Here is a 24,849-nt window from a genome sequence, read left to right on the forward strand (position 1 = left end):
CAGCAAAAAACAAGTTTAGTATGACAACACTTAAGAGTCAGCAGGAGAGGACTCAAAGGGAGAACAACCAACATATTTTCACAACCCCTTGTATCAGCCCAAGAAAGTCAATGAGAGGCACGAGTCGAAAAACAAAGCCAAGTTTCAGACCCCAGCAGACGATCCGATGCATGAACAGCTGAGAGAAGTAGCCCGTGCAATCAAAGATTTACAAGCCCAGGACAAAGGCAAAAAGATCTACACTGGTGCAGACTTCTATGATGGCTTAGAAGGAGATGACAACTGGGAGGATCTTCCTCGTAAATTCCTAAAGTTTGATGGGACCGGCAACCCCAAGACTCATCTGGCTACATTTTTCGCCGAGTGCAACTGATTCAGAAAGAACAACAGGGCTTTATTCCTATGCTTTCCACGCAGTCTGGAGGGAGTTGCAGCAAGATGGTATGTCGACCATATCAACCCGATTGAACTGCGAGACTTTGACAAAGTCATCAACTTGTTCATTGAAAGGTTCATTTTCAATATTGAGGCTCCGCCTACCCTCAACCATCTTTTCAATCTGAAGCAAAATGACAATAAGAAGGCAAAAGATTTCATTCATAGGTGGAGGTCTACCTATAACATGATGAAGGATATGATATCAGAGGGGCATGCACTCTCAATAATTTTGAACAATTTCTCTCAACCTCTGAAGGGTCTGATCTCCACTTCTCCCTCTAAATCATTCATCAAGTTAATAGAGTGAGTTGAATGACTCGAAATGGGATTAGAGAACAGAACCTACCATGGCATCACCTTGACATAAAGCAATCAGGATATGAAAAAGAGAACCAACTTTGCCTTTTCCACCAGTTCCTCCAACAACAAAGGCGACAAAAACAAAAGGGGTGGCAGAAAGAACCACACCAGCATATTGGGCAGAGATGATTGCTCTAGTCAAGATAATGGGATCAACAGAAAGAATAACATCCCTCCCTCGAGCATCCAGTTAGAATCAAAGCGCCAAGGGAAACCAAAGCACGACGGTTGGGGATATGACCGTGCGTTTACCCCTTTAGAGCAATCACTTGAGGAAGTTCTTGAGTATATGACAACAAAGGAGAGGGTTAAACTTCCCAAGGTAGCAGATCCTCCTGTGACTATGGGAAGGTTCAAGGATCAGTTCTGCAAATTCCATCGAGCGATGGGTCATGACACCGAGCACTGCTTTGTTTTAAAAAACATCGTTCAAGACTGCATTGATAAAAAGCTGCTGGTGGAAGATCAAGAAGAAGAGTAGCTACCCGTCCTGGCCTAGCTTCCCCGAACCATGCCAATATTTTTGTGCTTTCTCTCTTTTCAGTCACCTTATAGGGACAACTCATGAGTTCTAGTCTTTTGTGACCTTTGATCAACAAACTTGTAAATATTTCAGTCGTTGTTATCAATATTTCCTATAAGTAAAATGTCAATTGTCTTCGTATCTTTTGATATCAAATACTTCTCTCCTTTGCCACAATGGGGCATTTATTTTTAAAAATTGGTATTTTCTTCATTGGCTTCTAGTAAGCCGCATCAAATTCCTATTCTTTTTCAAAATCAGGGACAATCTCGACATCATTCATGAGAGAAATGATATTACTTATGAGGGTTTTTCAAAATCATAAAATCTTGAAAATTTCTGCAAAATCTTCATCATGATCACCAAAAAATTCAATATTTTGGTTCAATCTTTTTCAAAATAAACTATCACGTTGATTTTCCTTTTGTAGAAATCACACCCTCATAAGTGCATATCGTTGTAATGTTTGGGCTTCATAAGTAAACATTGTTGTACGGTTTAGCAAACTTAAGTACAAATTGTGAAAACTTCATAAATCATAAATACACATCGCTACTGCTTCAAACATATAAATCGTTGTTGCATCGAACGTACAAATCACTAATGCATTAAATGTATAAATCATTGTTGCATTCCAACGTACAAATCATTTTAGAAATTTAGCCTTCATAAGTACATATCGTTGTAATGTTTGGCCTTCATAAGAACAAATCGTACTAACTGTTTTTCGACACCCAAAAGGTGGATAGGTATAAATTGATTTGTTTCAATATGAAAATAGGTGTTATTTAGTATGAATAGTACAACCAGATATAAGATTTAGTATTTAGGTTTATAAATTGATTTATTTACATAACGAAACCTTAGACAAAACCCACCAAAACGATATGAGTTTTGGTAATCCGACAGTGGAGGAGAAACACCCAGAAGGTAGATGCAATCGATGGTGGCAACAATGCTCCCACTGCATAGACGATGACAAATGATGCTCCGACAGTAGCAGACGACGACAAAGGTTGCTCCGGCGGCAACAGACGACGGCAAAGGTTGCTCTGACAATAGCAGACGACGACAAAGGGTGCTCCAACGGCATCAGACGATGACAAAGGATGCTTCGACGATAACAAATGATGACAAATGATGCGTCGTTAGAGGGAGCTCCTGTTACAGCAGATGGTGTGTCGTCAGAGGGAGCTTCTGTTACAACAGATGGTGCAAACATTTACTGCTTAGGGCAAAGACAGAACGTTTGAATTTTGAAGAGTTAACATCATCCTCCTTTTTCTGGATGGAGGATATTTTTATCCTTTTTTTTAAACCGTCGTTTCACTTTTCTAGATAGAGAACATTTTTGTCCTTTTTTTGTACCATCATTTCATGGCTAGAATGGCGGGAAAGAGTACTTAAGTCTTTGCAACCACACTGGACTCCAATGCTAAGTGATGGCGACACACACGGGAATATGAGTCCCACGTGCTTATATATATGGCGCTCATTCAGACCCCGAACATGCACCTACGCCTTGGGGGGGGCATATAACCTGCTTCGGACGTGGTTTCCACATCCCTGGACCTGAATGACTTTCTCTTTAAGGCAGAGAAAACATCATCAAATCAGAATCTCTCTCCTACGACTGAGGATCTCTCTTCATCCTTGCTGAACTAGGGGCCCAAGTCTGACGCCTTCAACCTCTCAGGACCCCCCTTGCGGGAGCTGGGCAACACGGGTGTGAACAGTCGGTCTGTTCGACTTCAGAAACATCGACATGCCCCTCGCACCATGAATGAAGTAAGCTCTCTTCCACCCATATGCCCTCTTGCCGACCCTTCTGAATCCATACCGGATTCCCCTATTGTTAAGATGTAAATCTTCTTGTTTTTTTCCAATAAAAACTGGTAGAGTCCGCCTAACCCCACCTTTCTCTGTCGATAAAAAAAAGTAAAACCATGCCATTAGGATTACAAACGGATCAGATAAGGTTGGATATTTGATCTGAGTATAACATGTTTTTAGAATATGGATCCTTTGAGTAAAAACTGAATGTGGATTCAGATCTGTTCAATGGGATCATTTTCATATTCAGGTAGGATTCAGATCAGCATTTTAAGTAGGATATAGGGTTTATCAAAATCAAAATCAAAATCCCAATCAATGCATTTTTTACATGTAAATAGCTTATTTTCTTTTACTTTTTCTAGATCCAATATGACCACATGTATTTTAAATCCAGATTAAATCTAACTTTTTGGGATTCAGATATATTATTTGCATTTAGGATTCGGATTTCAATTTCAGAGCATTCAGCCCGAATCAGACCCGTTTGCACCCCTACATACCAATCTGCCAATTGTAAATTTCCCTAAAGAATAGAATTGGAGCAGAAAATAGCTGAAACTTAATGGGGGTGTTTGTTACAAGTGCTTTCTGTTGAAAGCTCTCTTTTGAGGGAACTGCTTTTTCAAGAGAGGTATCAACCAATGTTGTCAGTATCGGTGTGTATCGGGCTGTATCGGTTGATACCTATCCAATCCGATATGCTTCACCCTTGAATAGATTTTTTTATTAAATATAAAAATACCTATTTTTTTAAATATATTTAACACATGTCACATTCTGATTGACACTTAATATTTTTTAAAATTATTTTTTGGCCGATTCACTTGAGTATCGGTGTCGGCAGATTCACCTGAACCTTTGGCCAAACGATGCAGTGCCGATGCCGATACTGACAACATTGTTATGAACCCATTTTGACACTGCTTTTGTGCATTTATTTATGTGGGTCACATATATATCTCATACACAAGTTTGTTTCACCTATTGTATGTGATCCATTGTTTCTTTTGAAAGAGAGCTTCGAAAGCCATGAAACAAACGTTCCCTTAATTTTTAAATTCACCAACTTTCCACGTAGCCTTTTCCAAAAACCCTAAACCCCCTCAATCAACCCGGTAAATATCTTGTTTGGTGGCATTCTCCCTTCGATAAATACCTTCTCCCTAGCCCCCTTATCTTCTCTCTCTCTCTCTCTCTCTCTCTCTCTCTCTCTGCAACAATGGCATCGCTACGCTTTATCCCTCTTTCCGAAACCCTAGTTCCCTCGTCCCTTTTTATCCCGAGCCGTAGGCCTTCCTCTGTCCCTATCTCTGCCTCTTGCCTTCCTCTCGCCTCTCCTTTTACTCTCAGAAGCTTCAACCCTTCCGTTCGCCTTGCCCATGCTGCTTCTTTGCGGCTTCCGGCGCTTCGGAGCGGCTTCCGCGCGGCCGTCGATGGCAGAGATTACTCGTCGAGGAGGAGCGGCGGCAGCAACGAGCCGAGGGAGACAATTCTGCTGCCTGGGTGCGATTACAACCACTGGCTCATCGTCATGGAGTTCCCTAAGGACCCAGCTCCCACGAGGGAGCAGATGATACAGACCTATCTCGAAACCCTGGCTACCGTCCTCGGGAGGTATTTACCTCTCTCTCTCTCATACTCGGACATAAAGGGTTTTTTTTTATACACCCACTTATCAAAAAGGTGGGATAAATGGAGATATTGTGTGGCAAAGCACATGGGAATATCCCAACTTATCCCAACATTTAGTGTACTTGGGTGCATCCAAACACCCGGGAAGAGATTGATAATTTCTTGCATGATTTATGGAAAACGCTTTGGACTATTTCTTAGGTGTTAATTTGAAATGTTTGGAGTTTGAATTTTATTAGTAATTTCTTGCGTGAACAATGGGGGACGTTTTGGATAATTTTTTTTGTGTAAAAATGCTGGAAACTCGGATTTTTCTTCCTGGGTGTTGGGGATTTTAATTAATAAAAAATTGTACAAACAATTATGCACTTATGGGGTTCATTTGTTTGTTTTGTTTATTGGAAGAGTTCAGTTTGGTTAAAGTTTCTAGAGCTCATAATGGATGTTTTGGATGCCTAATGGAGGGTATGTGGTGACTAGAAAAATACGAGGAATAGAGTCTGGTGTTATGGGATTCAAAAACCAGCAAATGGTGTAGAGATTTGCTACATTCATGTTGAAGTCCGTCACAAATATGATGTTTTGCTTGATTTCCCACAGTCACTTTTTAGGGATTATTACCCTTAAAATTGTAGGATAAAGTATACCAGTGTTAGCTCAAATGAACTACATAATTTCTTAGATTCTTCATGAAGCGTTTTTTATATCATATTCAGAAACATGACTTATTTTGAAAATAGTGTGTTTCTATAGTGATATTTCTAGAAGTCAAAATTATACTGAAAAAGGCATGATGTTTTCAAAATATTCCCTTTTTTGAAAATATAGTGACATATCTGATATTAACTGATAAAAACACTTTCGAGAGTTCTTATATGATTTATATTTATATGAACTTGTGAGTGAGGCAGTCTTTCTCCGATTATCCCCCAAAAAAAAGGAACGGGAAAAAAGGTTGGTGAACTTGTTGATGTCTACTAGAGCCGTTTAAGGTCCTCCCTACATTTCTAAGATTGTGGTATACATGCAGAATTTTAGATAAAGTATTTGGGAGCCTTTTCAAATTATTAGTTTTTTTATTCAGGGGCATTTTCAACAATCATTACTTGATGATTGGTATGTATGAACTTTGCATTCACAAATTAAAGTTTGTTGCTTGGACTTCAATTCATATTAAACTAGTTTTATCTGTTGTATTTTGGACTGTGGCCCAATGTCAGAAAAACTTTTCTATATTGAGTTTAATGTTGATTGTGCCACGGTAGCATTTATCTGCTCTGTTCATTGGAAATTTAGCCATTACAGAAAGGTTTCTTACATGTTTAATTGCTTATATCATGGAATTCCTCTTTGCTCCTTAACGACTTGTGCTTGATTGCAGCATGGAGGAGGCGAAAAAGAACATGTATGCCTTCAGTACCACTACATATACTGGGTTTCAATGCACTGTTTCTGAAGAAACATCAGAGAAATTTAAAGGTGAGCATTTGGAGGTGGATCTGTTCGTTCATATTCTTATTGTATATTGTGCATATAAAACAATTGTTTTCTTTATGTAGGTTTGCCTGGAGTTCTCTGGGTGTTGCCAGATTCATATATTGATGTGAAGAACAAGGACTATGGAGGTAATATATTGCTGCATGGACTGCAATTTGAATATCTCATCGTGTGATAAGTTGGAAAAGTGTCATCTTTTGATATTGTCTTTTCTTTTTAGGTGATAAATACATTAATGGGGAAATCATTCCTTGTAAGTACCCTACTTACCAACCTAAGCAGCGTAGTAGCTCAAAATTTGAGAGCAGGAGATATGTGAGGCGAAGGGACAGTTCTCCCCCTCCTGAACAGAGAAAATCCATGCAGACTGTTCCTGAAACAGAATCATCATCCGAATAAGGTAATGCAAGCTTTTAATTGTTATTGTTTATGTTTTAGGTGGTTGTAATTTTAGCTTTCTTATAGCTTGGTCAGTTATGTCGTTCTACCATCTGGTGATATGCTTATGCTTTGGTATCTGGCAGGTATGTCTTGTCCTGAATTATAATGGCAATGCCACACCAAATTTTTCTGGAGGATGATGGTATTGTCGGATCTTACAATTTCTTGGATATAGAGTTTTAGTTAATTATAGGGACTGTCATGCCTTCTTGTTAGAGGTGGAATAGAGGTTAATGGACACCATTTAAATGTTGTTATTGTTTTGGTACATGGTGTCTGTTGGACCAGCTGCTGTGAGTAAGCTATGTAAGGTTTGAATCGAAGATGTTAAGTATATGGTGTTGATTTCCTCATCTGCTAAAAGAGCGATATGTAAGCTATGGAAGGTTAAAAACTTTCATGAGAGAGAGAGAGAGAGCTCTGAGCTCCGCATGAGATAAGAAAGTCTGGACTAATATTTTAAAATGGACATAAGTTTCAATGGTGATAATGAATCGGAACTGTTCAAGATTTGCTGGAAGGCTTACTTATAGCATTATAAGGCTGCTGTGAAGGGTTCGGAGGAAATTTTAGGATGTTTAGAAAATCTAAATTCCATACTTTTGGGGGGTCAAATTTTGTCGTTGAAGTTGTCTAGTTTCATAAGGGTTTTTCGGTTTTAATTGTTTTTGTTAATTGAAATCTTTTCTTTTTGAGATATTAGCTTTAGCAGGTTTCTTCATGAGAAAGTACTGCATTTAAATGTTCATTTCTAGCTAAGTTTTTATTCTAATGAGGAATTTGATACTATAAATTATAGATCCGTTTTGTTTTATTTCATAAGATAATGGAAATTTTGTGAATTTTCTTGTTAGCTTTCCTCTTTTTGTAGTTTAGTAGATTCAAAGGCATCTTTGAGCTTTGTTTTTCAAGTAATCATGTTTGCAATTAGGGGTGTAACTGGGTTGGTATACCCGAACCAATCCGATTTTAGTAGACCCATGGTTTGGGTTGGGTCCAAATATAGACCCATAAAGTCTTGTATTGCAAATGAAGACCTGAACCTGTTTGGATCTGACCCACTTTTTATACCCGAACCAAATGCTTTCCCATATTATAAAACCGAACCTGACCCAACTATGTTCCCGGACCTGTTTTATTCTTGAACTGACCTGAACCTGCTTCGTACCTAAAGCAATTATATACCCAAACCCGTTTTATAATTGGTAGTATGAGGAAGCAACTAGAATAATTGGTTAATATTATGTTATATAATCAATTAAGTATTTAAAGTTGCTGATAAACTTTAAATTATTATACATTTCCTTTTAGTAATTGAAACTTTAATTCATTTTTTGTATGTACTTCCTATTGCCTTTCCCCAGCGGAAATTGTCGGGTTAAAGTGAAGCTGAATTCTAAAGAGAGCTCATTGAATTTGATACAATTTGAATATGGTATATCATTAATTTCTTTTTATTTCAACTTCAAATGACTGGTTGTTATGGAAATATTCTTTGTACATTTAAATTTTGGGGTTATTTAGAATAGTTAATAATCTTTTTTTTATTTACACAGAGAAACCACCTCCAGATTAGGGATGATAGATGACAGTGGATCGGGGGGAAACAGGTCCCCGCCCTGCCTCATCCAGTTTGGACCGGCAATGGAAGACATGAAACCAGGAATGGACCGGGCATGAAGGTTAAAATCAAAACTCGTGTGGGGATAACGATGGGGATGGACTTACTCTTGCCCCTGATTTACCCTTTCCCCGATCTTTGTTAAAGAAATTACTATTTTGCCTTCATACATATTATAAAATCCTATATATATATATATATATTCTGAATCTCTTATCTCTCCTTCATCTAACGAGCTGCGCAAGCTCTCATTTCCCTTCTTTCCTCTGTTGGCATCGAAAGGATTGGAGAAATAAGGCCCCGCCATGCCTCACCCCGTTTGGACTCGAGATGAATGACATGAAAATGGAGAATGGGTCGGGGATGAAGGATAAAATCAAAATCCGTGTAGTGGAGGGCAAAATTTTGAGACGGTGCGGGAGTGGAAACCTTCTCTCTCGTGCCTGCCCCAGCCCGCACCCCGGTCCACTGCCATCCCTACTCAGGATCAGAGACCTAGTGGCATTGGCTCTACCTGTTGTACTTACAATCGTTGGCTTACTCCTTGCCCTCAGGGAGTTAATAAACTTCTCACTTGAGTTGCTCTTTTTTGTGATAATATCGTGCCTTAGATGAGGCAAATTGCTTTGGTGTGACCCTTGACTTTCTACTTCATAGTGAGTACTTTGGAGCTTGGCAGGCACAGTGACAAAGGTAGAGACAGTCGGATCTAGCTGGTGAGCATCATGTCCGCTTTCGATCGAACGTCTTTCTTCGCCCTATAATTTTGAAGCTTATTCGGATAGCTTGCCCAGTGCAGTCTCCTTTTCCCGGAGCCATGGGCAGCTACACTACCACTTCACTCACCTCAGAGTGAGTAATGTTAATTTACATATTCTTTTATTGATGGGTAATTAGGTCTAGAATACCAATCATATTCATATGGGTCTACTTTTTTTTGCCACACTTAGACCCAAATATAAAAAAGGTCTAATAGAGACAACCTACTGGGTGCATACCCAACCTGTTAACTCATATGGGTCCACAAATTTTAGCTATACTAGAACCCAAACTCAAATTAGATTATGTTGGGTTTGGGTCTAACTTTTAAATCTGAATCTAAAGTGGGTCTGATAAGACTCGAGCCAAACTTGACCCAGTTACACCCATATTTGCAATGCCATGTGATTCTTGGATTTTCTTACATACTGTGATTGTAAAAAATGAGAAAGTACAAGTTGTGATTGTGATTATCTACTGTCAAGGTTGGTCACAAGATTGACCTTGATTGACCATGAGAGTAGGGATGCACACTAGCCTAGCTTGACATGTGCAAGCTCTTGCTCAAGCAAGTGCATATACAGGCTCGGCTCAAGCTCATCCCAGTTAGTGTTTAGCAGGATGTAAACAATCGGGCTCGAGCCGGGCTTGGCATGTACAAGCTCAGCTCGCCCAAAAAAAAAGATGTACAGGCTCGTCTCGAGCTTGAACCATGTTGAGTTGAGTTTGTACATGTGAAGCCCGTCTCTCAGTTTCACGCTAAGCACAATGGATCGAGCTGGCCCGGGCTCAGTCTGTGGCACACACATAGAGAAAGAGGGCATACCCATCGGTCCACAACCGTGGTGTTATCACCTTTCTTCTTCTTCCTTCCCCCCCCCCCCCCTCTCTTGTTCTTCATCTTCCAAATCCTCCTCCCCGATGAGGGGAAAGGAGAGAGAGAGAGAGAGAGAGAGAGAGCATACCCACCGGCCACCATCGACGGAGCATTGCTGCTTTTCTTCTTCTTCTGCCTTCTACCCCTCCTCCTTGTTCTTCATCTTCCTCATCCTCCTGCCAGGCCCTAGGTGAGAAAGGGGAAGAGAGAGCGAGAGATGGAACGAGTCACATCTCATCCTAGGGTGGGGCTCGAGAAGGTGGTGAGGCTCGTGAGTGGAAGAGAGAGAGAGAGAGAGAGAGAGAGAGAGAGTCACATCTCATCCTAGGGTGGGGCTCGAGAAGGTGGTGAGGCTCGTGAGTGGAAGAGAGAGAGAGAGAGAAGGGTTGGGGCAGGTCGGGGCTCTAGAAGAAGCAGGCCGGGGCAGGGAGAATCCAAAATGCTCGTAAAATCGAGCCTTATCAGGCCTATCGAGTGAGCTCGGTAGGCCGATCACTGCATGAGCCAAGCTTAACCTAACTGAGCCCGAGCCTGCTCGGTTCTTTGTGCATCCCTACTTATGAACAACAATCGCAGCCTGAAGGATGTGATTGTTTAACCCTGCTTGTGACTAAAACAAATGTCACTTGCTTTACCTTTTGGGCTAGATGAGAGGGATGATAGGAGGTTGGCCAAATAAATACATTACCATCAGGAAACAGTGTAGTCGATAATAGCGAATTCTGTGGATGTATTTAGTGTCATTTATTTCATACTAAAAGACCAATTAAGTCTAAAATAAAAGAACTACATTTTCTTCATATAGTAGGGTAGTTTTAGAGAAGACCCTTGTTTCAGGACAATGTGTTACACTCAATTTCTTATGTGCTTATAACCTAACAACCTGATGTATGTGGAGTTTAAGGTTTTTAGCATTTCCTACACAGGCAACACACACGCACGCATGGAGTTGTTTTCCTAGTTTTTCATGAAAGTTAAATAAGATTAAAGCAAATTTATATCAGTCTTAATCCGAGAAATGATATAAAAATGCAGAAAGGTTTAATGTATTTTTATAACATTATTAAAATGCTTCACGTTTTCCTGTTTTTTTGCAGCCAACCATCCAGCTAGCTTGGTGGTATAAATCATTGCATCAAATCACTACTTGTATGTATGTAAAATATATCTTAGCAATACTTTTAGAATTAAATTACTGGCTATGCTAAAGACTAAGTCAAGTTTGTTTATCATAAAAAATGTTATCTAACTCAATTCATAAGGCTTTGTTTGGGAGTTCAAAATGTTCTTGTCGTGGCTCGATCCAAATGGCCTGCGTTTTTACACATTTTGCTCATGTATTTGGATGATCCCTCGTCATGTTCTTTAACTCATTAATAATATTTCTTTATGTTTCTTTAAAGAAAAAAGGTTCCGTTTGGGAGCTTTAAATGGAGAGTGTGTGGTTTCTCCACTGCTCTCCACTGTTTAAGAGCAGCGGTGTTGTCAAAACACTGCATTGGGAACCCTCGACAACACATTTCAACAACACTATTTACAAGAGAAAGTCATCGGTTACTGGTGGCTATCATCAATATGCTTGTCCTTCCACGGGACTTTGTCAAAATCATTAGAGACACAGTTCAGCAAATTACATATATTTAAATCGGGAACGCGGATTTGAAACCGACATTGATACCAGACGAGATGACATCGGCCTTCTAGTGCTGCGTACTAGGGGCGTGTTCGACCACCCATTGCTGACTGTCACCCTGGGGAGCCCCACCTGTAACAGAATCACTTGCCATCACATAGCATACTTTGAGTGTGCCTTTGCACCTGACTGCCCTCCATCTGCTTTTGGGCCTCACAACTGACAGACTGTCAGCCTAAGATGGAGGGCAGCTAGGTGCACAGGCACACTCAAAGTATGATCCTGGCTCATGTACTGCCCTTATGTCACAGCTTTTTACTTTGCATCTTTCTAACTTGTGCGGAGAAAAAGATTGATGGGTTATTTGGGTCATGCGACACACAGCTTGCTTTAGGTGAGGAGTTACATAAGCCTAGCGAAAGTGGATTCGAGGCAACACATATCTCATGCATGTTTAGCACAACAAAATATCTAAAGCGATCGAGTCGAATGGGTCAAAAGAGTAGGACAATGCCAAAGTTTTTGTTGTACGAGCGTTGAAGCCAACAAAGGATGGATGCATCACCTTTCTGTGATGAGCGCACTGGCAATCGAGGGTCAATAGAGTCAACTACAAGTCTGAATAAGCATCACAAACATTTGAGTGAGCATCAAGTTCTCGAGTCGCACCAAACGAGGGGCATATTGTATTTTGGGACTTGCAGGACCCGTAGAGCGCAGCGCACACCCCATGGGTAATCCTGGGGTGATGAAGATGATTTTTTCACCTCCAACCTAAGCCAATTGCTAGTTTGACGTAGTGAAGTTCCCTAGCCAAGGATCATTGTCGCTCAACATGCACTCGTCGAACCTCTCGCAAGGGTGCGAGGTTGGGCAACAAGGCGTGCGACAAGAGTGGACCCCACACATGCTTGTTAATGCCCATGAAGAATTTGCATACTCGTGAACACCATCGTGCACTCCAATGTGCTACTCACGAGATATATGGGTGAGCCACTCCAAATCGCATAGTGATGCACCAATGCAAATAAAAAAAAATGTTCTCTAAATCAGTGTTATGGGCGTTGACCCCCACCAATAGGAAGAACCCTAAGGATATGTTTGATGGTTTGTCCAGGATTGGACAAAATGAACAAAAAAAAACGGAACAGAACATTGGTAATGTTCATTCTGTAACAATTGTTCTAAGTCCAATGTTTGTTTGGACCGTACTCAGATGCTATAGTCTAAATGTCTATTATTTGATGACAATGTGCAGACAACCGCCAGTGACATTGAGGGTGGAGATCTGGAGGGCCGATACAGAGAAGTTCGATTGGAGAAGGAGGGGCTCCTTGCCACTCACTTGGATGGTTGTGCCGTGTGGGTAAATGCATCCAAAGACCCCCTAAAAGTTTCTCAACGTTTCGAGAATCAAATAAAAATCCCAAATTCATATGGGAATAATTAGCACAAAATGAACAAGTTATTCACCTTGTTGGATCTTGTAGAAGCATTCAACATGGCAAGGATCTCAGAAGCATTGTCGCAAACGACCGCCAGGAAGAGGGCCAACAACTTGAGGCAAGATCAGAGGCGAAACTCGAAGGTGGAAACGATGACCGGGTCGAACACCCAAGGCTTGCTTAGCCGGTTGGCGAGCTCGACGACAACTCTAATGGAGGCCAACCAGGGCAGGGTGAGGGTGTCGATGTTGATGGAGAGGGTGCCCACATGAGGAGTGAAGTCGAAGACCTCCTTGAGGGTGTGGACCATGGCAGGGGAAGCCCCCGTGGCCAACAGGGTGTTGTCCATCAAATCCATTTGACACAAAGTTGGTGATACACTGCACCAAAGGGGAGCCCTCCCTCACTCACCTTAGATATCCCCATGCCTTCCTTCCCCATCCTCCTCCTCCCTCTTTTTCTAGTGCTATGCAAGGGGCACCCAAATTCTTTCCCATTAGAATTTCCAATTCCCAAGTATTGAGGGTTGGATCAGAACGCGCCGACGACAGTGAGGGCCGGGAGGAGGAAGAGCACGACGATGCAGGTCCAGATGAAGCAGAGGCAACAACACTGCCACTTCGAGCGACATTGATTGGATTGTGGTCGGTATGTCGACCGAGTCACACTATAGAGATGAGACTTCATGTAGGTGGTGCCGCCAGCACCTCCGACGGCACTGGCCACTCCGCCTGCCAGAGCAACTTTGTCTGACCCTATCGTTCATCGGTCGATCAAGGTAAATTTTTTTTTTTTAAACTTTGTTCCCTCCATTCATGTTCTTTTTGTAACAGGGGGGGAGGTGGATTGAAAATAACATGCATTAATGAACGTGGCGGATGCGCAAAACACTGTCCACCGCGTCCAATGTTTGTTAAAAATATTGTTCTCAACCTCATTTTCGTCTCGTGCAACACATGGTACGAGCTATCAAACATACCCTAATATCCCTTAGAAACTTACAACTTTTGTTCTCAATGGAGTTTTCGAACGTAGACTTCATATTTCACCGAAATGACCGCACTGGGGTCTTCCTCACATATGAATGTGTCGACGAGATTTTGATCATGGATTAGAGATTCTCAACATGCAAGGACATGCACAACCCTGAAATTTGGGTGGGCCTGCCTGGGCACTAGCATGGTACCTCTGGATGAAGTAACTCTTTTCTGTGTTCTAACTACACAGATGTGTTCCTTACATATGACTGTGTAGGAGAATACTCGATCGTGACACATAAACTCCACATGGCATGCTTTCATTTGTGGGCTTGGAGTTGAGACGAGTCGCAGGTGGCGTAACACCCCCGAAGCATGGCACACGACCGCGGGTGGTCGGAGAGACCCCCGTATTACAGAGCATGAAATTGAGCATATGCACTTGAGATTTGTCATGCATCATTAGTCTTGCTTGTTGAGTTGCTAACGAACAATGTAGTGTTGTCTCGTGCCACCGCTGCATGCCATATCCAAGATGTGAACTTTTCACTTAGCAACACGTGTGTCATCATAGGCCCTATCGCACCACACATACGTGCACAACTTTCAGCCGGTGATGAATAAAGTTTGGCATATTCTCTTCTACTAGAACAAATCGACATCATCATCGATACTTCTCCAATTGGGAGGCGACTAAAGCTGAACCGTTGTAGATGGTATAGAGAAAGCATCCTTCGAGAGTCTGTTTGCAAGGCAGTAGAGCAGTCGAGTTCTGAGATATAGCTTAGTGTCTATTTCTAAGAGTGTAGTGTTTGGAAGCCACTAATGAAGTGCCGATATGGGAATCACCACCCACGAAGATACGCGACGTAGAGAAGTTGTTAGGGAGTTTTGATGTGGCCAAGGTGAGACCACTGAAGTTGGAGGTGGTCCAGTCCTTCTGAGTAGAGCGAGTGTTTGGCACCACGAGCAGACGTGACCCAAGCAAATGCAGCGACATGGCATATTCTCTCCCACTAGAACAAATTGACGTCTTCGTTGATACTTCATAAATTGAGAGGAGATTGAAACTATCATGAAGTTCCTGATAAGGCAAAATCACTATATAGTGTGGGAATTGTTACCCACAAAGATGTGTGACGTGGACAAGCCGCTATGAAATTCTGATATTGGAGGTGGTCTGGTCCTCCTAGTAGAGAGAGTGTTTGGTACCCATGAGTGGTCTGTTGAGCAGAGCAACGTGACCATGAGCAAACATGACCCCTGCGATATAGTGAAGAGGGCCAAGAGAGCGGAGCAGTTTTCAATAGAGATGAGTTGGTCCTTCGAGGAGGGGTTGTGTCGACTTCTCCCAACGAAGCACAACTAAGAGGTTGAGCATGGAGTATCTTCACAATTTGCTCATATGAGCCAAAGAGTAGAGGTTTAGCCTCCGAAGGGTGTAGCGCAAAGTGTTTAGAGTGTTTGCTCTGTGAGCACAAGAGGAATGATAGAGTGTGAGGGTCCTCGCATCATCCTAGTAGTGAATATCCCCGAGATGACCGTCGAGGTATGACATCAAGTCCTGCTACAAGGACGAAGCGCCATAAGCTAGCAATCCTGATGATGTCATTTGTGACCTGACACAAGGTAGACAAAGAAATCGACCGAGTGAAGATGAACCAGTCAGATGATGTTGATAATGTGAAGCCTGCAGAACCCAATGGTAAATAAGCGTGAGCAGCACCAAGTCAAGGTGCTGAGTGAGTTGATCAAGTAGAGTGGGGGAAGAAAGATATTCTGACGAGTCTTTCCAACTGAGAAGGTGTATAGAATCAGCAGATTGCGCTATGCGGCTCTCTTACCATATCGTCGCACGAGCACCGAAAGTGAGCAATCTTCACCTACAAGACTTACTCCAAAGAGATCGAACTAAAGCATAACATATCACCTTAATGCGCTTGAAGAGGGAAGGTCACCACAGAAAGGTGCCTAATTGATAAGCAATATCCCGTGCGAAAGTGAGCAACTGTAGAAACGAACAACACTACGAAGCCTTACGAAGCATCCTGTAACCGTCTTGCTCAACTATGTAGCAGCATCCGTCATTAGAAGAAGGGGCAAAGTAGCAAGCATGGGTCACTTCCATGTGACTCTAGGTAATAGAGAGTGGAAGAAGTGTAGGAGTCACTTATGGATCTAGGAACTCGATCTGCTTCCAACAGTGTTGCAAGTACCCTCAACGAAGATGATAAACATTTGAGTGTAAACTTCACCACAACTTACACTTGCGGTAGGTTGTATCCCAATTAGTCTACCACGAACTAACTAGTAAGGGACAATATAGAGAACTTGAAGCATTCGCACAAATGATACTAGAAGAGACCAAATAGCTAGCAGAGAATATATGAACCAAGGCAGTTTTGTTTTGATATCTGTTTGAGCAACTCTAACGATGACCAAAACTGACAAACAGACTCCGATAACAGCTAGGGACAACTCTGAGACCAGTTTGATGAGTTTTTATACCAGAGCAGTATGCTCTGATACCAATTGTCACAACCTTTTTCTCTGCATCTTCCTAACTCGTACAAAGAGGGAGATTAACAGGTTGTCTAGGCCATGTGACATGTAGCTTGCCTTAAGCAAGGAGCTACGTAAGCCTAGCAAAAGCATATTCAAGGCAGTGCATATCCCATATACACTTAGCGCAACAAAATATCTAAAGCGATCGAGTTGAACGGGTTGATAGAGTTGGGCGATGCCAAAGTCTTTGGCATACGAGTGTTCAAGCCAATGAGAGATGGGTGAGTCCCCTTCCTGTGATGAGCGCACGAGCAATCAAAGGTCAATAGATCTAGCTATACATCTGAATAAGCATCACAAACATTGGAGTGAACATCAAGTTCTTGAATCGCACTGAGCGGGGGGCATATTGTATTTTGGGACTTGCGAGCCTTGTGGAGCATAGCGTGCGCCTCACGAGTAACCCCCATTATGATGAAAAAAACCTTTATACCCTCAACCTAAGTTAGATGCTAGTTTAACGTAATGAAGCTTCATAGCCAAGAGAAATCATTGTTGCTCGACATGTACTCGTTGAACCCTTTGCAAGGGTACAAGGTTGGGTGGCAAGGTGGACGACAAGAGCTGACCTTGCGCATGGTTGCTAATACCCATGAAGAATTTTTATACTCGTGAGCACCCCCATGTAATCCGATGTGCTACTCACGAGATATAGGAGTTGCCTATTCCAGACCGCATTGTGATACACCATTGTAAGTCAAGAGGAAGGTCCCCTATAGGTGTTATGGGCGCTAACCAAGGTTGTTAAATGCGCTGAGGCGAAGCGAGGCGTTAAGCATGTTATGAAGCGAGGCGTAAGCCTCAAGGCGTTGGACAGTAAGCTTCATGATCCCCGGGTTCATATATATATTTGACAATATTATATTGCTAACAAAATCTAAATGTGCAGATATGAAAAAATGGATCTCAAAACCTAGCTGGTAATCAAACATAGAATATTATATCACAGGTCGAGCTTTACTTTAAGACTCAAAGCCAGGACTATCTAAAAAGACAAATGCCAGTGGACTTCCATCAAATGGACATATTTCCTCTTATCATCCCTCAAATTTGGAAAAGATGCTCCAGGAAAAACCTTGATCTTGATCTACCTAATGAATCCATGTGAAACATCACTGAACCATAGATCACCAAGGTAATTAAAGGATACCAAAATTTACTTGTTATGCATGATATCTCCTAATTGTAGCTAAAAAAAGCCTACTTCAGACTATTTTAATTTCCGTTAATGTATTGTCATCACTTAAAGAATAAAATACAAGCTGGTAGCCGGTCTAGTGACCTCATTTCAGATGAACAATTTCCTTACGGTCAAGGCGTCAGCTCAATGTCAAATCTGAGGGATCTGGTCCTGTCAAAATCCATTTCAAAGCCACCACCCCAGGCATAAAAAAAATTATAGAATCAGAGATACAGTACCAATCCTGAGAAGGAAGACTCCAGGCCGCACACAACTCTCTCTCTCTCTCTCTCTCTCTCTCTCTCTCTCTCTCTCTCTCTCTCTCTCTCTCTCTCTCTCTCTCGGTCTTCTGCACCGTCCCCTCCCTCGCCCAGTTCTGCCTCACCGGCTCTCAGAAGGACTCCGGCTGCAACAGCATCCTCGAGTACAACAAGGAGCGCAACGCCCTCGACAAGGTCCATCAGGAGACCTTCGGCAAGTTCGGTTGCCGCCGAATCGTCCCGAGTATGTTCCTCATCGTCGACCCCAAGGGCCGCGCCGTCATGATCGACGCCTGCGAGAAGCAGAAGCTCGTCTACGCCCTCAACCGCGACACTGCTGCCCGCCTCCCCATCTCCACCCCTCTCGAGGCTCACAAGTCCCACACCCTCGTCTACTCCATCGTTGTCGTCGACTGCAACAACTCCATCTTTGTCGCCATCAAGCTCGACTACTTCGAAGCCAACCAGGACCCCTCCGGCCATGCTGCATCAATGCTCAGAAGCATCTCACCTTCTACGAACTTGACCTCGGCTCTCCCGCAAGTGGTCCGAGCCCATTGACAATGGCGCCAACCTGCTCGTCACTGTCCCCGACGGCGGATTTTGGCAGGAAAGGGGCGGTTTGTAGGGACTACACAGATGCGTACACTTTAGAAGCAAAGCGCATTTCGACTTGAGGCCTGCGCTTCACATGACTGAAGCGTGTGTTTCAAGCCTGAAACGCCTCAATGCAACGCCTCAATACCTTGAGTGTGCGCTTCGCCTATGAGGCGTACGCTTCAGGTATTGAGGCGTACGCCTCTCACAACACTGGCGCTAACCCTCCGCCAACAGGAGGAACCTTAATATCCCTTAAAAATGCATCGCTTTTGTTTTCAATAGAGTTCTCGAACATAGACTTCGTATTTCATCGAAACGACCACACCGGAGTCTCCTTCACATATGAATGTGTCAGTGAGATTTCGATCTTGCCTCAGAGATTTTCAACATGCGAAGAGATGTGCAGCCCTGAAGTTCAGACAGACTCGCGTAGGCACTGGCATGGCACCTCCGAATAAAAATACTCAAGAATCTCTGCGGACATTTTTGTATTCTAACTTCACGGACATGTTTTTCACGTATAATTATGTAGGAAAATACTCGATCATGGCACATGAATTCCGCATGGAAGGCTTCCGTTTGCGGGCTTAAAGTTGAGGCGAGCCATGTGTGAAGTAGCACCCCCGAAGCATGGCAGATGGCCGTGAGTGGCTGGAGAGACCCCCGTGGCATGGAGCTGAGCAGATGTACTTGAGATTTGTTGTGCACACTTAGGCTTACTTGCTGAGCTGCTAACCAGTAATGTAGTGTTGTCTCGTGCCACAACTGGCATAAACTTTTCACTTAGCAATGTGTGCATCACTATAGGCCCCACCGCACCACACACGCATGCACCGCTTTCGGCCCGTGATGAATAAAATTTAGTACAACCCTCCCTCATAAAAGTGCAAACACGCCCCTGTGTACTCAGCCCGAACAGTGAACCATGTCTCCCATTGTCTCTCAAGACTGCCTGAAAGAAAGTAACCAATGCAGCGGGATGCTTGCTTGAGAGAACCCGATTGGATACCATAAATTTGGCCAGCATGTGAAATGAGTCGGGTTTGCCATCCATCCTACCGCTTGTGAACTTTGGTTAGGAACTAATCACACCATATACTTTCTTAGGCTTGCAGGAAAAGAGGGGAAGACCCAAATATTTAAAAGGAAGTTCACCTTGGGACCACCCCAAAATGGATCTCAAATGCATAGCTTAAGCTTATCAAGATGAATGGGCACTAGGACACGTTAATTTGAATGCCGGCAAAGAGTTCAAACTCTTCTAAAATAATCTTAAGTTGCCGAATGGAATCTTCTTCAGCAGCACTAAATAAAAGCTCATAATCGGCAAAGATTGTGACTAGTAATGTGATGGTGCTTTGCTTTTGTAATGTGATGGAGCCAATCATAATTCAACTTTTTTTTGTTTTTGTTTTTTTAAAAAGCAATCAAGCCTGCGTCCCTATTTTGTAGTTGCACATTGTGAAGCCTTTTTCTTTCATCTTTTAAAGAAGAAAAATGTAACAAGAAAAAAAAACACTGTTGCTTAACCTCTTCTCCACTCTTCCTTGTTCACACTCCTTTCTCTCTCATGGTGGTTAAAATTCTCCCTTTTGTTTTTTGATTTTTCAAAAGTTCTGTTCTTCCTTGAGCCCTCTCTCTCTCCAAACCGTTTTACGACCCTCCAAGTTGGTTACATACTAAAAAATTCATGCAACCATAACTGAATGGTGCATAAATTCAGAGAACTAGAGGGACTAAATAAAGGTTGCCGTATTCATCGATTTTTTTATTTTTTTAAAACACCTAATATAATTATATAACACCAAACAAATTAATTACTTGGTAATTGTTTGGAAATACACGTCTGCCCTCCACTATCCACATCAACTTCTTTTCTGAAACTTGGGTTTCTTTCCTTGGGCTCATGTATTGGCCATTCCAATACAACAACAACAACAACAACTACGCCTTCATCCCAAAACAATTGGGGTCAGCGATATGAACCAAAAAAGAAATTCATTTTGGGTCTTCCACATGAATCCTTTTCCTCCAATCATTTCTATCCAACGCCATGTCCTCGGTGAGGTTCAAAGCATTCATATCTTTTCCTATCATCTCCATCCAAGTCTTCCTAGGCCTACCCCGACCTCTTTTAACTAATATATTTTCCCATTTCTCCAACCTTCTAACTGGAGCATCATTAGGCCTTCGCCGAATATGTCCAAACCACCGTAAACGATTCTCTCGCATCTTATTTTTAATGGGTGCAACACCTACCTTCTTACGTATCTCTTCGTTCCGAATCTTATCTTTTATTGTATTTCCACACATCCATCTAAGCATCCGCATCTCAGCTACACTCATTTTTTGAATATGATGTCTCTTGGCAGCCCAACATTCCGTACCATATAGTAAAGCGGGTCTAATAGTCGTCCTATAAAACTTTCCCTTCAACCGCAATGGCATTCTACGATCGCACAGCACTCCAGTAGCACTTTTCCATTTCATTCACCCAACCTTTATCCTATGATTTACATCTCCATCAATTTCTCCATACTTTTGAATGGTGGATCCCAAATATTTGAAATAATCATTCACCGGTATATCTTGCTCACCAAGCTTCACTACACTCCCATCACTACTTCGTTGCTTACTAAACCGACATTCCATATATTCAGTCTTACTCTTACTCAACTTAAAACCTCTAGCTTCCAATGTCTGTCTCCATAATTCTAACTTAACATTAACCCCAGCTCTAGACTCATCAATCAAAACAATATCATCAGCAAACAACATACACCACGGTACATTTTCTTGAATTGATCTCGTAAGCTCATCCATCACTATCGCAAATAGGAAAGGGCTTAAAGCAGATCCTTGATGTAACCCAACCGTTATCGGAAAATTGGTTGTCACCCCTCCACAAGTGCGGACATTGGTTACTACTCCTTCATACATATCTTTAATTATACTAATGTACTTGAGAGAAACACCTTTCTTCATCATTGTCCACCAGAGAACGTCCCTAGGTACTCTATCGTATGCCTTCTCTAAATCAATAAAAACCATATGCAAATCTTTGTTTCTCTCTCTATATCTTTCAATAAGTTGTCTAAGAAGATGTATAGCTTCCATAGTTGATCTTCCAGGCATAAAACCAAATTGATTCTCCGATATCATGACAACCTTCCTCAACCTAGACTCAATCACCCTCTCCCAAAGTTTCATAGTATGACTCATGAGTTTTATACCATGATAGTTTGTGCAATCTTTTATATCACCCTTATTCTTATATAAAGACACCAAAGTACTCTTCCTCCACTCATTAGGCATCTTATTTGTTCGCCAAATCAAGTTAAAAAGATTTGTCAACCATTCTAAACCTTTCTCTCCCAAGCATTTCCAAGCCTCGATAGGTATACCATCTGGGCCAACTGCCCTTCTTGATTTCATTTTCTTCAAAGCCTCTGCAATTTCTTTCTTTTGAATCTTGCGCATGAAGTCACGATTTATCTCATGAAAAGGAATGGAGAAGTCTCCAAGATCTTGAGCATGACTATCATTAAATAGCTTATCAAAATAATCTTTCCATCTCTCCTTAATCTCCTCATCTTTGACTAAAACCCTTTGCATTTCATCTTTGATACATCTAACCATACCCAAATCCTTCGATTTCCTATCTCTCATCTTTGCAAGCCTATAAATATCCTTCTCGCCTTCTTTGGTATCCAACTTGTCATAAACCTCCTTATATACCTTAGCCCTCGCGTTTCGAACAACTTTTTTAGCTTCCTTCTTTGCTATCATATACTTCTCCAAATTCTCATTATCACGACTCTTACTTAGATTTCTATAACACTCTCTTTTAACCTTAATAGCTAATTTGACATCCTCGTTCCACCATGATGTATCCTTACCTAGTGGTGCACCGCCTTTAGACTCACCCAATACCTCCTTAGCTACTTTTCTCATACCACCCGCTATCTTATTCCACATTGATTCTGAATCCTCCTCGAGACACCAATCAACTTCCTTAACTACCTGCTCTACAAACATTCCTTGTTTAGCTCCTTTCAGTGCCCACCACTTAATTCTAGGATCTATCCTATGTCTATCCCTTTTGCGGCATTGTCTAATTCTAAGATCTAAAATTAAGACTCTATGTTGTGTAGCTACACTTTCTCCTGGTATAACCTTACAATCGATGCAACAACCCCTATCTCTCTTTCTAAGTAGGAAAAAATCTATCTGACTCGTATTAACCCCACTTTTAAATGTTACTAGGTGAGACTCCCTCTTCCTAAACCAAGTGTTTGCTAAGATCATATCATAGGACAAACAAAAATCTAAAATCCTTTCTCCACTTTTATTTCTTTCTCCTATACCATAGCCTCCATGGATATTCTCAAATCCATCCCTACTAATGCCTACATGTCCATTAAGGTCACCGCCGATGAAAAGCTTTTCTTCATAAGATGTCTCTTGTACTACTCCATCTAAATCTTCCCAAAATTGATACTTAATGGAATCATCTAAACCTACTTGAGGTGCATAAACACTAATAATATTAATAATATCCGTACCTAATACTAATTTAATAAGTAAAATTCTATCACCCTTCCTACGGACCTCAACTACATTATCTATAAACTGACGACTCATAACAATCCCTACTCCATTCCTATTCCTATTTATTCCTATATACCAAATCTTATATCCCCAAGGTTCTATCACTTTAGCTTTCTCACCTACCCATTTGGTCTCTTGAAGACATAAAATATCAATCTTTCTCCTACACATAACATCTACTAACTCTACCAACTTACCAGTTAAAGACCCTATGTTCCAAGTGGCTAACCTAATTTTATGGTCTTGGACTAACTTCTTTACCCCCACCCGTCCAACAAAGTGAGGGAACCCTTGCCTATTTGACACCACACCCGGGCGCCGGTGTGACGCGTCGCTTCTGGGCGACGACCTAGCAACCCTTGCACATTTATCACTGCCTCCGGGCCTAGAGAGTACAGCGCGTCGCTCAGTAGGGAACGCCCCAACGAAATTCTCATATTGGTTCATTTTCATAGGATATGACAAAGTTTTTATGCTGGCTGTCACAGGCCTACCGCAACCCTCCTCCTTTATCCGGGCTTGGGACCGGCAGTGTATAACTACACAGGCGGAGTTATTGGCCATTCCAATGGATAACAGAAAATTAAAAAGGTCATTTTGATCAAACTAATACAGAACCATCCTCACACTGCAACTTCTCGTTTCAGGTAAAGAAAGAAAGAGGCGAGGAAGGGTACTGAGGCGACCACTTCATCCTCTTGTTCTTTTTTGGCTTCACTTAACAATGGCGTCAACTTTACCCACAGTGATTTTCGTGTCACCTTTAACAACAGTTTGAACAGATGTATATGTGGTTCTCAATTTTCAATGCCCAGTATCTTAGGTTTCCTTTCTTCAGTGCACTATGTTCTTGCAGCAAACTCATAGGCTGCTGCTATGCCATATCTGCTGTTATCTTTTCTGCTATTAGCCTACTTACGATGTAAATTTTGTCACCTTCACCCTCGCATTTAATTGTAAAGCCACCTTCATCCAACCAACACAATATTGCGAGGCCATGTTCTCCATTGAACTTCAAGAAACTACTTTAAATTTCCTTAGTTTGCCTCTAGCGATGAAAAATGGAAGACTGCAAAGGAGGGATTCAAGGATTACTTAAAGAAGGAAGGATCCTGCATTCCGATGCATGGGTATGCAGTGCGCCTCAAGGAGAGCAGGTATAAGGTAAATGACATGAATTTGATAATTTATATTCCCTTTTGAGATTTTATTATAGCCTCTGACCACAGGGGTGATGTGCATTTAGGATGTGATTGACATGGTTTTTTCTTCCTCTGTTTTGATTTTTTATGTTAATCGATTCAGATATGTTGCTGTTCATGCGTCTAGGATTTTTTCTGCCTTTGGGGCTGTAATGTTAAATCCTGTGTTTTATGTGTGGTCTTTTAACACCCCCCCCCCCTCTCTCTCTCTCCAATTAAGAGTTGACGTCAGTAACTGCCTTAGACATCAAACTCAAGACTGTTTCACATGCTAAACTCTCAAGCTTTGATGATTATGATGGTGTTGAATCAATTCAAGATATAGAAATAGATGTTGATGTGAGGGCAAACAAGAGATCCAAGAGCATGACTAGTCCCATGAACATTCATGG

The 24,849-nt window shown here is 41.8% G+C and overlaps 1 protein-coding gene across 4 annotated transcripts; it reads left to right on the forward strand.

Moving 5' to 3' along the window:
• Positions 1–4,333: 4,333 nt before the first annotated feature.
• LOC149834713 (multiple organellar RNA editing factor 9, chloroplastic-like) lies at positions 4,334–11,261 on the forward strand. Of its 4 annotated transcripts, XR_016432560.1 has the most exons (6): positions 4,334–4,771; positions 6,171–6,268; positions 6,349–6,414; positions 6,507–6,686; positions 8,092–8,162; positions 8,284–8,974. XR_016432560.1 is itself a non-coding variant. In XM_090010269.1 (5 exons), the coding sequence occupies exons 1-4, from the start codon at positions 4,377–4,379 to the stop codon at positions 6,683–6,685; spliced, it is 738 nt and encodes a 245-aa protein (XP_089866395.1). In that variant the 5' UTR covers positions 4,334–4,376; the 3' UTR covers position 6,686; positions 11,082–11,261. The 4 variants fall into 4 exon arrangements, 3 of the variants coding, with proteins under 3 accessions (XP_089866395.1, XP_089866392.1, XP_089866393.1); XM_090010269.1 differs by lacking the exons at positions 8,092–8,162; positions 8,284–8,974 and adding an exon at positions 11,082–11,261; XM_090010266.1 differs by lacking the exon at positions 8,092–8,162 and having other exon boundaries at positions 8,284–8,972.
• The last annotated feature ends 13,588 nt before the right edge of the window (positions 11,262–24,849 follow it).

Source organism: Nuphar pumila, chromosome 6 (genome assembly GCF_984573655.1).
Source record: "Nuphar pumila chromosome 6, dmNupPumi1.hap1.1, whole genome shotgun sequence".
NCBI classification, from domain to species: domain Eukaryota; kingdom Viridiplantae; phylum Streptophyta; class Magnoliopsida; order Nymphaeales; family Nymphaeaceae; genus Nuphar; species Nuphar pumila.

Excerpts from the sequence above, each read along its gene's own strand:
- LOC149834713 (XM_090010269.1), top strand. The coding sequence starts at position 4,377 with ATGGCATCGCTACGCTTTATCCCTCTTTCCGAAACCCTAGTTCCCTCG. Across the intron at positions 6,269-6,348 it reads AACATCAGAGAAATTTAAAG|GTTTGCCTGGAGTTCTCTGG; the intron begins GTGAGCATTTGG and ends TTCTTTATGTAG. Across the intron at positions 6,415-6,506 it reads GAAGAACAAGGACTATGGAG|GTGATAAATACATTAATGGG; the intron begins GTAATATATTGC and ends TTTTCTTTTTAG.